The 16,029-nt window shown below is 37.3% G+C and overlaps 1 protein-coding gene across 1 annotated transcript in view; it reads right to left on the reverse strand.

Annotated features, from left to right (window-relative positions):
* Positions 1-16,029, reverse strand: part of MEI4 (meiotic double-stranded break formation protein 4) — a 96,179-nt gene that overhangs the window by 45,957 nt on the left and 34,193 nt on the right. The window contains exon 3 of the mRNA XM_066545902.1: positions 6,035-6,594. Coding sequence (XP_066401999.1) covers positions 6,035-6,594 — 560 coding nt within the window. The remainder of the gene's footprint in view (positions 1-6,034; positions 6,595-16,029) is intronic.

Here is a 16,029-nt window from a genome sequence, read left to right on the forward strand (position 1 = left end):
GAGTGTTCAGAATAGACAGGGGAGGAAGGAGAAGTGGAGAGATTGCTTTCTGCCTCAAGAACTGGATTGAGTGAGGAGACTTGTCTTAGAAGAACAACCACAAGCAGCTTGAAAGCCTGTAGGCAGGAATCAGAGACTGAGGCAACAAAGGGAACCTTGTGACTGGGGTTTACTACATGCCCCTGATCAAGGGGAGCCTATTGACTAAGTCTTTTTGCAAGAAGCATTAAGCTCACAGGCTCTTGTCCTGATGGGGAGCTTCAGCCCACTCAGCATCTGCTGGACAAGCTAACTTTGTTCTGTGTTTCTTCCATAATTGTAGCTTTAGTGTATGATCTGCATCAGCTGAAGCTAGCTGAAAGGGGAAGATGGACAACATTTTCTTTCATTCATTCTTGTCTATGTTACTTCTATGATCCACTTTACTGAAGTAAATGAGGGTCAGTCAGTTTGGTGATTGCTTTAGACAGTAGCAATTTTCAAAACAATGGATTCTGATTACCATTTGACTTAACACTCTACATAAGGACAACAGATTGCTGAGAAAATTTAATTCAATAATCAAGAGATTCAAGTATTGAACTCTTACTAGACCTCAAAATCCAGGCAACATGTTTTAATATTCATACAAATGAAGTGCTCTTCCCCTATAAAAGTAAAATCTTTTGGCATATGAAAATGCATCCACAGTATTCCCCTTGGGACTCAATTAATTAGGAAAACTGAAGCCTGCTCATTTTACACTTGAAAACCACCAGTGACATGAATAACTATTTCTAAATCTTATTTGTCCCTAAGCAGGAAAGACTCTTACAAACCAATGAATTAAGTCCTGTCTTGGCTGTGGCTGACAAAAGATACTGCAAACCTATACACAATTGGGGAAGTTTATTGTCAACCACAACTAACTGCAGCATGTATTAAATGCATACTGTTGCATGTATTCAAGCATCAGAGTAAGTTTATGATGACTCTGTTCCAGGAAAATTCAGTCATTAATGAATCATACAAACTGTATCCTAGATAAGAAAAGATTCAAAACCATGGTTCTGATGAATGTGTGCTGTTTAAACTGCACAAGCACACATATACATTTCATTATATAATTGCCACTGAGATTTAAACATTTCTCTTTCTGCTTTTCAATGTATTACTTTTCAACTTGTTATTTTCATGAAGAATTGTGAATTCTTTCTCACACAAATACCCAGTAAAAGCAGTAAAATACTACTCAGAATTCCTGCAATTGCTTTTCTGTTAAATGTTATCAATAGTAGTATTTTGAGCAGCCGCAAAATTTTACATAAAGGCTTTTGGTGAAACATGAGAGAAAAATTAAAATGGGTAGTAAAGTCCCAAACAGGATATGAGAAGTTCCTAAAACTATGTTGATGTCTCAGTGTCCCTCCAGACACTGTCAATGCTAGTAAATTCAAAAAAACTACCCTAAAGGCAGCCAATTTCTGAAAAAGAAAAAGGTTAAAAAAAAAAAAGGAAGGAAGCATCACATAACTTTTTTTTATGTGTGTGCTGTTTGACTGGAACGGCAATTCATGACTTAACATCATCTTCAAAGTCAGTACTGGTGTTTTAAACATAGCATGAGAAGAAGCAAACAACAGACCACTGAAACACATCTCTTTTCTTTCCAGGTCTTGCTTGAAAGACATTATGAGTGAGATGGGCCAGAGAGATGAGGTATTTGTTGGACAGGAGCCCAATAAGCTCAACGTTGGAATCCCAAAATTATTGTCTTTGTGTTTTGGTTAACTCCTTAAAACATGAGGTCCAAGAAACACACACAGATCTCTGTAAAAAACCCAGGACTAAGGCCAGGATCTTTTGGCCTGTAACAGATGCATTAACCAGGCTCTGAATTACAGTATCAGCTGAACCTAAAAGAAGTACAACCAGTGAACTGAATTGTCTACAGTGCTGACAAACTGTTGTGACACCACTAAGGATCACACCACAGAAATCCTACATAATGCAGCATCCTGTGATGCACTTGGCCCTGACAGCTTTGAATACAACTGAATGGCACTGAAAGAGGCTAAAGATAAACCTATTTTTCTTCTATCTCCAAAGTAATAAATGAGACTCTGGATTCCCTCACAATAACTGTTTTGAAGTTTCACACAGCTGTATAGACAAGAGATGGAAACATGACACATACAAAGCGTCTTAATTTCTGTCAGATGGATTTGACTTTTAAAGCTAATTCCATATATTATGAACCTACAGCAAGCCCAGATTTACCACAGGAGACTTCCAGGCAAGCTTCAGGACATCATCTCTGAAGTGCTCTGCTGCCAAAACCTCCACCAGATATACAATACACAATCCTACATATGCTACCCTAAACAGCACAGGGAGTTGGGAATCCCCAGTGCCTCCAACTGTTGTATTCTTCTGATATAGGAGAAATGATCCCCTGTTCGAACACATTCTGGACAACAGACACAAACATCAACACAACAGGCACACTGCAGTGCCAGTGAGCGAGTGTTGCAACGAGGAGCAGGAGAAATGTACATTTTGCTGTGTCTTGTAGAGGTGGACAAAGACAGACATTGTCAAATCCCAAGCAGGTAGATTAAGCACAAAACAATGTTCCAGTGTTTCCTTTCTGAAGTTTCTACTCCACTGGGGCTGAAATTACATACCATAGCTCCTACCAGAGTTTTCCATGCAAAATGTTTTCCCATGTTTTGTCAGGTAGAGTCCATTTGAAAGCCAGAGTCAGTGGCTCTGCCAACTGAATACAATCTCACAGAGTTTTATAGTACACTTAGGTCTGCTTGAAAGCAGGACTTTCAAGGAACCTACATAAATACAACAGTGGTTCTGCTGACACAGCAGTGTGTGTCAGTGGAGTGTCTCAACACAAATGGACAATTTATAATCTGCAAGGCAATACACACGTCTACAAACCTCCAAGGTCTTAGGGCTGAGGACTCAAAAACTGGTTATGAACAAAGCACTTGCACCACAGATCAGCAGTGACTGTCACACATTTTGCTGCATGAAAGCAACAGCTCATCTGTACCAGAGTTAGACAAAGAATCCTCAAAAACTTCTCTGTGGTAGCTATACAGGGATGCAAAACTGCACAACTGCAAAACTTTGCACCTTGTGCTGGGCTTTGCACCACAGCAGAAGGTGCAAAGTTAGGCCTTGCACAGACAGTTGAACCTCTGAAAATTCATGCTTCACCCTGAGCAGCTGTGACTTGAGGCTCCCTTTTTGAAATATTTCCAGAAGGTTTATTCCAAAAGATTGTATGTCTAACAACTGTGTACATATTTCTGAGCTGCACTCCAAACATGGAGGGGAAAAAAAAAATTAAAAAAGGAAAATTCAAGAGGCTATTTTTAATTTTTTGATATAAATAATTTAATATTTTACGTAAAATTGCCTTTTATTTTCTGCCACATACCTTAATTGACTTTTTTTTTTTTTTCCTTTTGATACCTATGTCAGTTTGGAGTTTCAGGTCAGACTCTATCCAAGAGTTTAGGCAGCTTTAGGCAGCTGAATCCAGGAAAAAATTTCTGAATAAACATCTTTGCTGGTTCTTACAGCTTCAATGCTTTATAATTAGAAACATTTCAAAAAATAGGACTCCAGAGTTACAGAAAGTAATTCTGCTGCTGTTTTTATTCCTTTACACCTAATGTAGAGATAATGACTCCTTTCCCAGTTCTCAAAGATTATTTAAAGTTGTTTAACTTGCTCTGAAAAAATCTGAGATTGCTTTTGAAGATGTAATTAATTAATTAAGTGTAATCCACAGCCACTTTTCTTGGTGAGGTTTTTGAAGGTATTTCTCACAGACCTTTGTCCTTCTTGCAAGATCCTGACAGTTTTAATGATGAGGATGATAAAGGGAAAGCTGTGTCAAATACTACATTGCTGCATGGCTGTCTATACAAATGCTTTCTGACAGTAAGGTTAGATACAACAAAATTCTTAATATTTTTATGCTGGAGGGATTTAAGCATTTTCCGGGAACTGAAATTCATACAGTTTGCGACCCTTTCCAGAAGATAGCCTTGTAAGTAATGGTAATTATTTTTTAAACCTATAATTGTGATATTTCAATCATCACCTGTATAAAGTGTTCCTGGGAGATATCTGGTACGCAGCACATGAAGGATTAGTTATACAATTTACACTACTAATTCTGAATGCTACACATTTATTTCCATTTTCAATTCAGTTTAAAGAAAACTAAACCTCTAATCTGGGAGATTAGAATCCAAGATTATCCCCCTTAGTAATTGGTTTATACAATTCTTAAACTCTGTGGATCTGTTTGACTGAAGTAATGGCTGCCAGTAGTAATGACTCTTATGTCAATATTTTGGTGGAAGCAAGATACAACACATCTCATGAAAAGCCATCTGTTTTAGTGAAGTTATTCAGAGAAAACATGCCACTTTCAAATTATGTGGACGTACTCCGTCTCTCCTGAATGATTCATAAAAATACTTTGCAGGCCTGAAAGACCCCTGATCTATCAGAGTATTTTCTCACATTTAAGATGTGACACCTCTCACTTAGACTTTGCCAGATTCCTCCAATCAACATAAAATCCGTCTCTGGATAATCTCTGGGTTGCTCTTTCACACAAACTTATTTCAATTATTTACTGACTTCCCATTCAGGAAGAGGATGGGAAATGGTGGAAACAGGGGACATCATCAATTATAAAGAAGTCCTTAATGAAGGACTGTTCAAACTTTTTCTTTTATCCATTGATCTCACACACACACACTCACACACAAAAGGAGTCACATCTGTATAACTCCAGTCCTGATGTCATACAAAAGGAATGTATGGTCATATCCTTTCAAAACACTGACAAGGGACACCTCTAGTTAAAAACTGAGTCTTACACCATGCAGACACTAAAGTGGAAATGTTTCTGGTACTAGAAACACAAAGCTCTAGTCCTAGAAAGATTTCAGTCTGAATGCTTCCTAACCAAAATACAGGTACATCCTTTTCACCCAATCTCCTCTTAATTTGGTGACAATATTTATTTGATGTTCATGTTCTGGGGTAAACACTGAAAACACAGTGAGTCGGATTCACTTTAAATTAAGACAAATGGGTACATCCATCCATAGGCATATCAGATGTCCAGGCTCTCATTTTGAGAGAGGCAACTTTGAATTTATCCTAGAATAGGCACCTAGTACCCAGAAAACATTCTTTAGGCTCCAAGGATTACAGGGATAAGATAATTCGCTCTTCTGGTAGCACAGTTACTTACATGGGGACACTAAATTGGTACATCTAAGTGTCAAAAAACAGACAACCATCATGTCTGTTCCAAGATACTCTAAAATCCAGAATAAAAACTAAAAATCCTAAAACAGGCAATGGAATTCACTACCTGTAGGGCAACTTGTGAAGAAGGACAGGGATATTTCAGTTGAATGAGGAAATTAACATGATGATACATGTTGATTTTTACACACACCAATCAATACAAACAAAATGCAATTCAGTCCTACTTGTTGTTTGTGATGGGGACATTATTTTTTAACTCTTCACTCATTTGCTTATATATTTTTAAAACACAAATTTGCAAGTAGCTAGAGAATGATGGATATCTGAAGCAAACAAACTATTTTATTTAGATGCTCAACAATGAAGTTCATTACATATGAATGAATATCTACAGTATATCTCCATATAGCAAGAGAAACAAGAGAAACAATGTGGTTTTCCTGCATACTATCTATAAAATTGCTTTAAACTGCATTTTTATCAGTTATTTAGAAGTCTTGTACTTGGGAATAGGCTAGAAGTTCTTGCATGCATGAGCAAGAACTTTTTCAAGTGCTTCAGAGGATTTATTATCCATATTGACGAAAAAACCAAATCACAAAAATCTCTGGTGCTCTTCAAAATACAAGACAAACTGGTATTTTAAGAGTGCATAAAACCAGGAGAATATTACAGTATATGGAAGAATGGATATGAAAGAAAGGATACGAAAGAAAGAATTTTTTAAACTTACCCTATTGACACTCCTATTTCTTAAAATAATCTGAATTAGATTTTTCTTAAATTCTTCTATCTTCTTGAAACACTTCTTCAAAACATGATTTGATAATTTTGTATCAGTTATTAAACTGAGCAAAACACAAACCCCTTCAGTAAGGAAACCTGGAGCCGGGAATTCAGGACTGTTGTAAAAAAAAGTCAGTCCATCAAGCAACTGAGACACTGAATTGCATATGGTGAAAGAATCATTCTCAAGCTCTGAGAAGTCTGCTTGAAGAACTCCTCTTTCTGACAGTTTTCTTATTTCAAGCAAACGTTGCAAAAAATGCACTGGAGCAGTCAGAGATTGCTCCTTGCTAGTATGGCAGAGATTCAGGGGAGGAACTCTTTCCAACCAATATTTAGAAGTGTTGACATTATGCTCAGATTGGTGAAAATCTGAAGCTATGCCTAAAGAATCAAATGCAGAGTCATTACAGACATCACATCCAGAGTCTTCTAGCTGGCTCGAGTAACTTGTAGGGTTTATAGATTCCTGACCCAGAAGAGTTTCAGCAGAGGTATCCTGTTTTCCTGAAATGCAAACATGAAAATTATATTTGTGCAATGCTTAGATACATGCTTATTGAAAGGGCCATATATACTTTCTCCTTTTTGCTTCCATGCAAAATTCATGTAATACATGCATATGCTGGCTCCCCAAGAACTTCCCATGAACTAGAACTTAGCTGTGGAAGAAGATATTTTTAAATGAAAGTTAAAAATTCAGAAGTTAATGTCTATTTGTGAACAAGATGTTTTATGCTTATAGTAATATGAACAGTAATTTTAAGTTTAAAACTGTCAGAAATTTTAATTTTTCCTATATATAATTTAAGTAAACAAACAATTTAAGTGAATATATACACTCCCATTAATTTCCAGGGAAGAAAATGCATGTAAATTTCTGGTCCTCCAAACATTTTCACTGCTTTTATTCTCAAAAACTCAGACTGCTTTTAGAAGGTAGTGAAAGTCTGTTACTATAACTGCATCAAATAAAATATTCTGCTTTATGTATACTCTCTCTCCCCAGTCAGGTAGGAAATTCTAACAGTCAAAGTTGAACAGAACATTAGGTTTGATTTTTTCATTATTTAACAAAGAGGAACACTGAGAATCAAAAGCTTCTTCAGTCATCACCTATCTCATACCATCTCCTTCAAAGACACATAAACTACATTACAAGAGTATACAGTACATTCACACCAATAAATTACTTTTGTGTGCTACTGTAGAATCTCTTTCATCCCATTTCACACATTAAATACATTTAAGGCAATGCCTCTCAACATAATCTCAGCTCTAGGTGACAAAAGACACCTGTTCTACATGCTACCTATGCCAAAAGATTACAGTCAAAACAAGTCGGAGAAGTGAAGTGTAAGACCAACACCCATAAACATCTCAGTGCCACGAGGCAAAGCTTGAACCCCATCTGACCAACTCCTGGCTCAGCCCTGCTTCCCTTCTCAGTCTTGGAAAACTTGACTATACTGTTCATTTTCCACAAGGATCCCATGCAGTACCATACTCCTCTTAAATTAATTAGAACAAATTATAGATGGTTTGGCCGCACAGGAAATAGATGTTAAATTTAATAGCAAGTTAAAAAAAGCATTTTTAACACAGAAAACATTCCTAAGCAGCAACCTACAGTATTCTGTATGTTAATAAAAAACTACTCAAAAATTTTAATATGGACTTCATTAAATTCACCTATTCAAATTGAATTCTGACCATCAAGTCTCTGAAAACATACCAGTATCAATGCAAGTACTATTATCAAGATCAAAACTGGAAATGTGGTTTATTTATTTATTATTGAGTTTCATGTCCTTAACATTAGGACATATTTGAAATTGCACAGTATTGGCACCAACTGACTCAAAATGAAAGGGTTAACTGTAGGGAAATCAACTGCTGTTTCCAGAAGGTAGGAAAAGCTGGACATTTAAGGCCAGCCTAGCATTTTAAACTTGGAAAGCAAGCAAAGAAGCAAAGCACACTTCCCATGGTCTGACTAACAAGAACAGGAATCCATCTTTCATGTTCTCTCTCCCTTGGGTTTTGAGCAAAACACATTTCAGAAGAAAAAAAATGGAAAAGTGGTTTTTGGTGCCATTTAACGAAAATAGGCCCTTCCAGGGAATCCATCTACTGTGAGTTCCACTATGTGGTTATTTTGTTCCTGTTCTCAATCCCATGGGACAACATGAAAATTGCTCATAAGGATTTAATGTCAGAAGCTGCAAAGCAAGAAGTATGTGCAAAAACCCGATATGTATGTTTTCTGATTCTCTTGTGGATGTGTAAAAGAAAAAAAACCAAACAACCAAACAACCAAACACTGAAGAGGTGAAAGAAAGGTGAAGTAATGAGAAGAAAAAGGGAAGAATAGTACAGTAATATCCATAGAAACCAAACTTAAGATGTTCCCAAATAAAAGAGGTAGGGTATTCAATGAAACACTCCTTCTACTAGGAGACAATATTTCATTTATGGTAGGTTCCTAGTCACTGCAATATCAAACTCCTGTTCCATGATGAGCTTCCAGAAAACCCTATTACAGTAAGTCCCCAATATCAGTGTATTTCCAGCTAAAGGAGTAATACAAAATGCTTAAAATTGTTAAGCAATTTACATGCTTCAGTCATCTGGGGAGGAGGTAGCAGTTATGTTGTAAAACAAAAATAACAATGCACCAGGAAATATTCATTACTTCCCTCTACAAGTCTAGAAATAGCTTGTAATTTTTTTCTTGAAAGAAGCTAAACTCATTAGTTTGTACTTACCTACTATTCAAATGAGAAAGCAGTCTTGATGTTCACACCATGTGGTTATCAAGCAAAAAAAAAAAATAACAGAAATGGCATTAAGCCTGCTTCAGACTAACAAGAATCTTTAAATACTAATTTCAAGAACATTTGACTCTAAGTGTATTGGAACAAGAAATATGAAAATGTAGTGTGTGTGATAAAGTGACCACAAATTTTACAACACTCTAAGTAATGAAATATCTGGTTGTGAACAATTTTACAGTCTCCTTAAATTTGTCACATCAAATTCAGGAAATATTTAAGTTCTTAATTCCTATTTAGTACTTTAGTTCCTTACTAAACTAAGTTCCTGACCTGAAAAACAAAGCAAGATATGGTACCACAAAGAGCCTTGTGGTGCAAAGCCTGAAGAACTCACATCCCTCTACACATCCACACTTCTGCAGAAAAAATATGACCTGAAAATCAGAAGGTACTCGAGGGATGAGGGAGTGACTTACATACTGCAGTGTGTCAGCAGCGTGTGCTGGCACTAGGACTCAGAACTTACATACTGCAGTGGGACCACAAAATAGAGGCTTTAATCAGGGCCGTGAGATGGCAACCAGCCCCATGATTAGAGAATAGGGAGCCTTCAGCTAGTCCTAAGGAAGCAGAGCTCTAGAAAACACCAAAGTCAATCCCATCTCCCACATTCATTCTCTCATTACCCAGTGGGGAGTAGAAGAGGCAGCAGGTTTAAGATCTGTGTAGTAGGAGCTTGGGTGCTGGAAGATGCTTTCCTAAGACATTCTGCTGGTGGCTGCCTCAGACTGGAGAACATTTGAAAGAGAAAGGCCAAATGCTACAAGTAGTTCTACAATTAAAACCTGGAAGAAGGGTCCTCAACTGATGAAATTACTGTGAAATGGTAAAATGATCTTCAAGTCTTCTGAAAAACATAATCTACCTTGCAGTTTCACCACCACCAGGGAGTGCAGAACAGAAAAGTGTAGGGGGATAGAATATAAGAAAATAAAGATAGTGTAGAAAGTAATCTTACCCCTAAGGACTTGCAGCTGGCCAATTATTAAAGATAGGAAGAGGCCTGACTTTACCAGGCCACAGCTGTAATCAATGGGAAGAAGAATGCTATAAAAGAGTGGGTTGGCTGGTTAAGACTTGAGCTGGAGTCAGTTGGCTACTTTGTGAAGAAAGAGGCAGTGCTCTGAAGAGATGCCCACAAGAAAATATCAAGAAGGTGTGAAACTTTTGCAATAAGGAGGCAACAGTACGGAATGCCTGCAATAAGATGACAACAGAAAAGTGGCTTGAAGGTGGCAGAGGTGAGAAGCAACCTGAAGACGTGATCTGAATTCTGCAAAGAGAAAATTACTGCTGTTTCGAGCATTAGATGTTTTTTATATTCCCTCATTTCATGAGCAGACACACAGATTATCACTTGAAAATCAAGACCACTTACATCAGACATGTAAAGTTCTCTTGAAACTCAGTTACAGTTGATACTCTCAGTTCTACTTCTAAAAGAAAAAACAAGAGACAACTAAAAATGAGACATTAACAGCATTCTGCTTTCCAAGTAGGTGTTCAGTCAATAAGCTCTAAAAGGAAATGAAAACATAAGGGAAATTATGTCCACATCTACATTTTTCAGAGCTCTGTTATTCTTCATTTAATTTTCATTGATCAGTTTGTTTGAAGTGCACTTTCCATGAACAATGAATCAAGTTTATTCTCTTATTTAAAAACCCATACATTTTCTTTGCCTTTCATGTGTAACTCTGCCTCTATTCTGCTGTTTTCATTACTAACTAAGCTGACTGGTTGAGGAAAAAACAACTCCCCTTTGTCATGAACTCTTATGTGTTTAGCACCCCACTGGAACCAAGCCAAACTTCTATTTTCATTATTCCATAATAATAATTCCAAAATATTATTATAAGATATTATTAGAATTGTCCAAAGAAGAAGTCTTAGAAGCCTTGCATCCCACACTTTGCTTCTGCATCTCCATAGGGGTTTTTTTGTAACTGACTTGGACAAGAAAGGTCCTTTGTTTGAATGGAAAGTGCTTTTTTATGCTTTTTAATGCTAAGGTGGATGCTAACATAGTTTATCCCATTTAGGGATAATTTCACAGAAATGAATATAGGACTGAGTATCTAAAATTCTTAAATTGTTCAGTGCTAGGATTTAAGTGCTTCTCTAAAGGCTTAGAAGCATATACTTCAATTTGTTAGGGATTTTGCTCACATAAGGCACCTAAATGTTTAGAATTCAGTAAGAACTGAGAAGGATTTTGAGGATATAAACATTCATTTTTAAGGGATCTCTGTAGATGACAGCACAAATCTTCTGTAGTTTGAGTCAAACAAAGCAAACTTGCAGTAAAGATATGAAAGGGTAAATATTCAGGTGACAAATATACAGATTTGGGTCAGTTAATGCTCACCAAGCAGCTTCAACAACAAAAGATCTGACAAGCTTTACAATATTGACCATCTCAATGATGTGACTGAAATGTGAGTTCTGAGCCAGATAGGGGATATTTCAAAATATTAAATGAATTCATGTTATCTCTAGACTACCTGACTGAACTGGTAGTACTAAACTGTAAGCATTATGTCTTATTAAAAATGCTCTGCATTATGAAACAAACTGAGCTTTGCTAAGAGACAGGAAATAGCAGCCTATGAAGACTGCAATGATCTGGATGCAACTTAGTGAGATGGAGGCTAAAATGAGGTGGACTCCTTAAGAAGTCAGCTAAAGTGTACCTACCTAAAAATACAGGTAGGTACACTTAGCTGACTTCTTAAGGAAGTCAACAACCCATGTTGTATTCATGTTCTTGAATACAACATGGTATAAATGCCTGACTTTTCTGTCTATATATCCAGAAGGACACAAACAAAGATCTGCTTGAGGAACTAGATTCCACGTTTGAGTTGGGTTAAGGTTGTCCAAAAGGATTGTGAAATCTCCACTCTCAGAGATACTTAGAAAATGTCTGGACACAGTCCTGCACAACTGGCTCTAGATGACCATGCTTGACAAGAGGCTTGGACAAGATGATCTTCAGTAGCCTCATCCAACCTCCACCATTCTCTGATTCTGTATTTCCAGGAAAAAAAATGACTGATTCTTAGCTTTCCACAGTAGACTTAAAGGCAAAAGGATCCTAATTGCCACTTCTTAATCTGTTTTTACCATATACATTCAGTTTTCCCCAAAACTATCGTTCTGTTACCCAGAAGAAAAAAAGATAATCTACACTAACTATAAATCCCACTTGTTTTTATGAATCTTATTCCTAATAATCACTACACATCTCATAACGAATTAATAAAATAATAACAAACCCTCTCTCTTGCTGGAAAAATTGGGTTGGTTTTGCCTCTGAATGCCTTCCTTACACAGAAATCTGGAAAGACCAGGATGTTTCTTGGGTCCTTTTGCCCCAATTATGTGCTTAGAACAGCTGTAGCAATGCCATCAGATAAGACAGGCAGCACCTGCTTTCAAAGGGAGAAAGTTTCCACAACCAAAACAGACCTGTTATCCATGGGAGGAGCAGTACTCTGAGATTTCAATGAATCATTACACTCCAGCTGGTGCTTTTTACAGATTGCAAATTAACTTATTTAATTATCCTGAAAAGGCCTCAGCTTTCATGAAGTTCCCCATTGTGTCAATACAATTATGGAGAACAGATTTATCTCATCATCATATTCCAAGAGCCATATTCCTATAAATCTGTGCTAAACACAATTTAACTTCATTTTTGCCATCTCACAGATCTGCTTTCAGTTCTTTGTTCTCCTCATAAAAACATAAAATACTTCTTAGGTTGTGAGACATTCCTTGCCATGCTGCCTACTTGCATTATTACCACTGGTAGATGCATGGGAGTACACCAGCACACTTAAGATGTCAAATTACATTTCTGAAGTACTGTTTGTGTGACACCCCTAAGCCTTAGAGAAAAAATGTTGAGATGACACACTGGGCTGCCCTTATGGATCTAATGAAGAGAAAGACACCTATTTTATCTGGGGGGATGGGGAAGCAAGAAATAGGGAGGTAGAATGTCTTCATGCAGAAACATCAGATCCCTAAAGCACCTGAAAAAATAATCAGAACTGTTTTCCATGGCAACATCAAATTAAGAGTTGAGTGTTGCCCAATGGAGAATACTCTGACCTTAGAAAAAGGAAGATAGCAAAAGCAAGAAGTAAAAGATACTCCTCAGAGGCTGACAGCTCCTCTGCAATTGCCGTGCTTTTGTACTCCTTCCAAATACCAGCAGAGGAAAGTGATGACAGGACACAGCAATCTGTAACAGCAGCACATTTAAACATGCCAACATGAAAAAATAGCTTTTCCTTAAACATACTATGATGACTTGGAAATTCTAGTCTGTAGTCCTTGACCTTAGTACCATGTCATAGGAACTAAAATTGTTGCTAAGTGCTATTTACAACATATGTGAACATTTCACACCATTTCATCTATCTTCTGGGGAGGGAAATAATTTCCCCTAATAGACTAATGTGTTTGTATCATTACTATTCAGTCAGATGCGGACTGCTGTTAACCCCATAACAAGGAAGACTCCTTTATGAGGCTGCAGATAACATACCCACTGAGGAAATCTTCAGGTTTTGGTCTGACCTTTCTGAATTCATCTGATTGGTTTCTCTTTGAAAATGAGCTTAAAAAATCTATTATCAATTATGTTCTCTCACCACTCCTTTTAATGTAAGGAGGCAGAGAAAACATCATAAGCTATATTACTTAAGTTATGATGGAGAGCTTTGCCCTTTCAAAAGTTTGAAATCCAATTACTCAGAAAATATTTGGACTGGCCATCATTTTTCTTGACATCATTAAAGCAGGATGTACCTGATCCTGTCTCTGCTTTCCAGGGAAATCCTGGGGTGTAATGTGAGCACCCAGAGTTTCTGCCTCTCTAGAGCAAGAAATTCCCAAGCCATTACTTACAGGGAAGTGGAAAGGGAAGAGAAGGCTGAATTCTGTGGCCCAAAGCAAGGCGGCTGGTAAACTGTAGGTATGTAATGCTTATCATCAGTTTTACTTCAGCTGTTGAACTGGCTAGTTCCAGTTCTATAAAGCTCCCAGTGAGAAGAAATGAGACTGAAGTGTCTTCATTCATACAAACGTACAAAAGAAGTTGTTCCCTTTTTCCACATGTACAACTAAATGCCTCAAGAAACACATCAAGTTAAGGAGTGAAGCAGGAGATTAAAAATTCTTGTTTTCTCAGGGTATTATTCCCCAAAGAGATACAAGTTGCTTCTTTGACATGGAATAGGATTTAGAGGACAGTATCCTGAAAGGTGAAACAGCCCCAGGATACAGTTAAAAATCAGACATTCAGGTTAATCACAGTGTGACTCAGAGGTCAGCATTTCCCTAAACACAGACACACTGTGGTAGGGTGATTGGCTTGTGTGCTACTGTGGAGGCTAAAAACGGGCGGGAACTCCAGGGCATGGCAGGACACGTTCCACTGTAAATGACCAATAAAAGGAAGAGTAATCCAATTCTGAAAAGGTACAGGGTGGAGAGAATCTGGTTTTAATTTTAATTAGAGGAGCAAGCAGTTCAGTAAATTCCTACCCACCGCATTAGAAGGGACTAACTTGAACCAATTTCAAAGGTGAAACTAAGGAAGAGGGAACACATACTTGAGACAAGTTTTGTTAAACATAAACCCTGGATAATCGATTTGGAACCTTCAAGAGTATCAGCTGGAAGCAACCAAGGTAATAAACATCTATCCTCTAAATTGTCATTCCTAAAATACATGCTTGGCAAAAAAAGGGCAGAATACTTCATTTATGGCTTCTTGGTCTGGAGTAACAGCTGCAGGCTTCTCAGAAGTCTTTAACACAGCCTGCCAAGAAACAATATGATCATTGATTTTATGAACTGGTAAGAGTGAAGGAATTTGTATTAGAGGACAGGTGCTTCAATCCATGAACCTATCAATTCATCAATGCTTTGTAAGAACCTTTATCTTTTCTTGTTGCTCCAAAGCAAAGTGACAACAGAATGCTCAAATACTTTCAATGCTTATTCTTGAAATTACATCAAGAAGTTTCTATCCTCCTTTCTATGAAATTTTGATCTGAATCAAAGAAAGGCATGAAACTTTGATTTAACATGAGATTTGACTTTTTTTTCTACCCATGGACTTAGCTGTCAAGACAATACTGTCAAGGTGAAAAATAACAGATAATTGCAAAAATATTTGCTTCTCCTTCTCCACATATGATTGACATAAAGCCAAAAGCACCACCAAGGAAGAGAGTCTTGTATTCAGAAAGATAACTGAACAGTAAGTCAAATAAGGACCTTTCAGACACAGCACAGTCAGTGAATACTCAACACTTCCATAAAAAACACATTAATCTGTAAGAACTCATACCACCAAGTAGTTTACCTGCACCAAAGCATGCTTCTCCCCCTAAGTTAGGAACCCACAACTTTTTTAGTGTCTCTGAGGACAAAGAACTCTTCAGGTGGAACAAAGAAATTTAGGCATCATTTCTTTTAAAAATGGATTTTCTGTTCTTTATCCTTCATGTATTAGCAAATCCGTACTGTGTTCAACTGTATGTGAAGGGGGAAAACAGCTCACAAATTTCTCACATCAGGGAAATAAAACTCCATGGACAGTTTCTAATCATTCCTGAAGTCTCTGCTATTATTACAAACAGCAGGTGGGAGAGGAAAGCTCTCACATCTGGGATGCAAAGCAGAGAACATACAGCTGCAAAGTGAACCCTGTCTGAAGGACTCAAACTCTTCAATTCTCAAGAGGCACCAGCAGGAACAAATGCAGTCTTATCCTCACTACATGAGATTTTCTGGTGGTGGATTTTGTGAAATCCAACTATTCCTGTATCTAAAGTCATTAATCAAAACAGAAGAAAGCCATAGAAAGGCTGGGGGTTTGAAATATTTTTATGAGGCTGCATTATTTTAAGCAGAACACCAACTCCAGAAATGAGGCTAGAGAAATGAGTGGAGGAGGAAAAGGATTCATGGCTGCAGATTACTTGGTGCTAAGAGCAGTCTTAGTAATCATCCTCAGCCCTAAAGAGCACACTTCTGGTGTGATATTAGGTGGTAAACCTGGGAAACCATAAAGATGACTTGA

Source organism: Molothrus aeneus, chromosome 3 (assembly GCF_037042795.1).
Source record: "Molothrus aeneus isolate 106 chromosome 3, BPBGC_Maene_1.0, whole genome shotgun sequence".
NCBI classification, from domain to species: Eukaryota; Metazoa; Chordata; class Aves; order Passeriformes; family Icteridae; genus Molothrus; species Molothrus aeneus.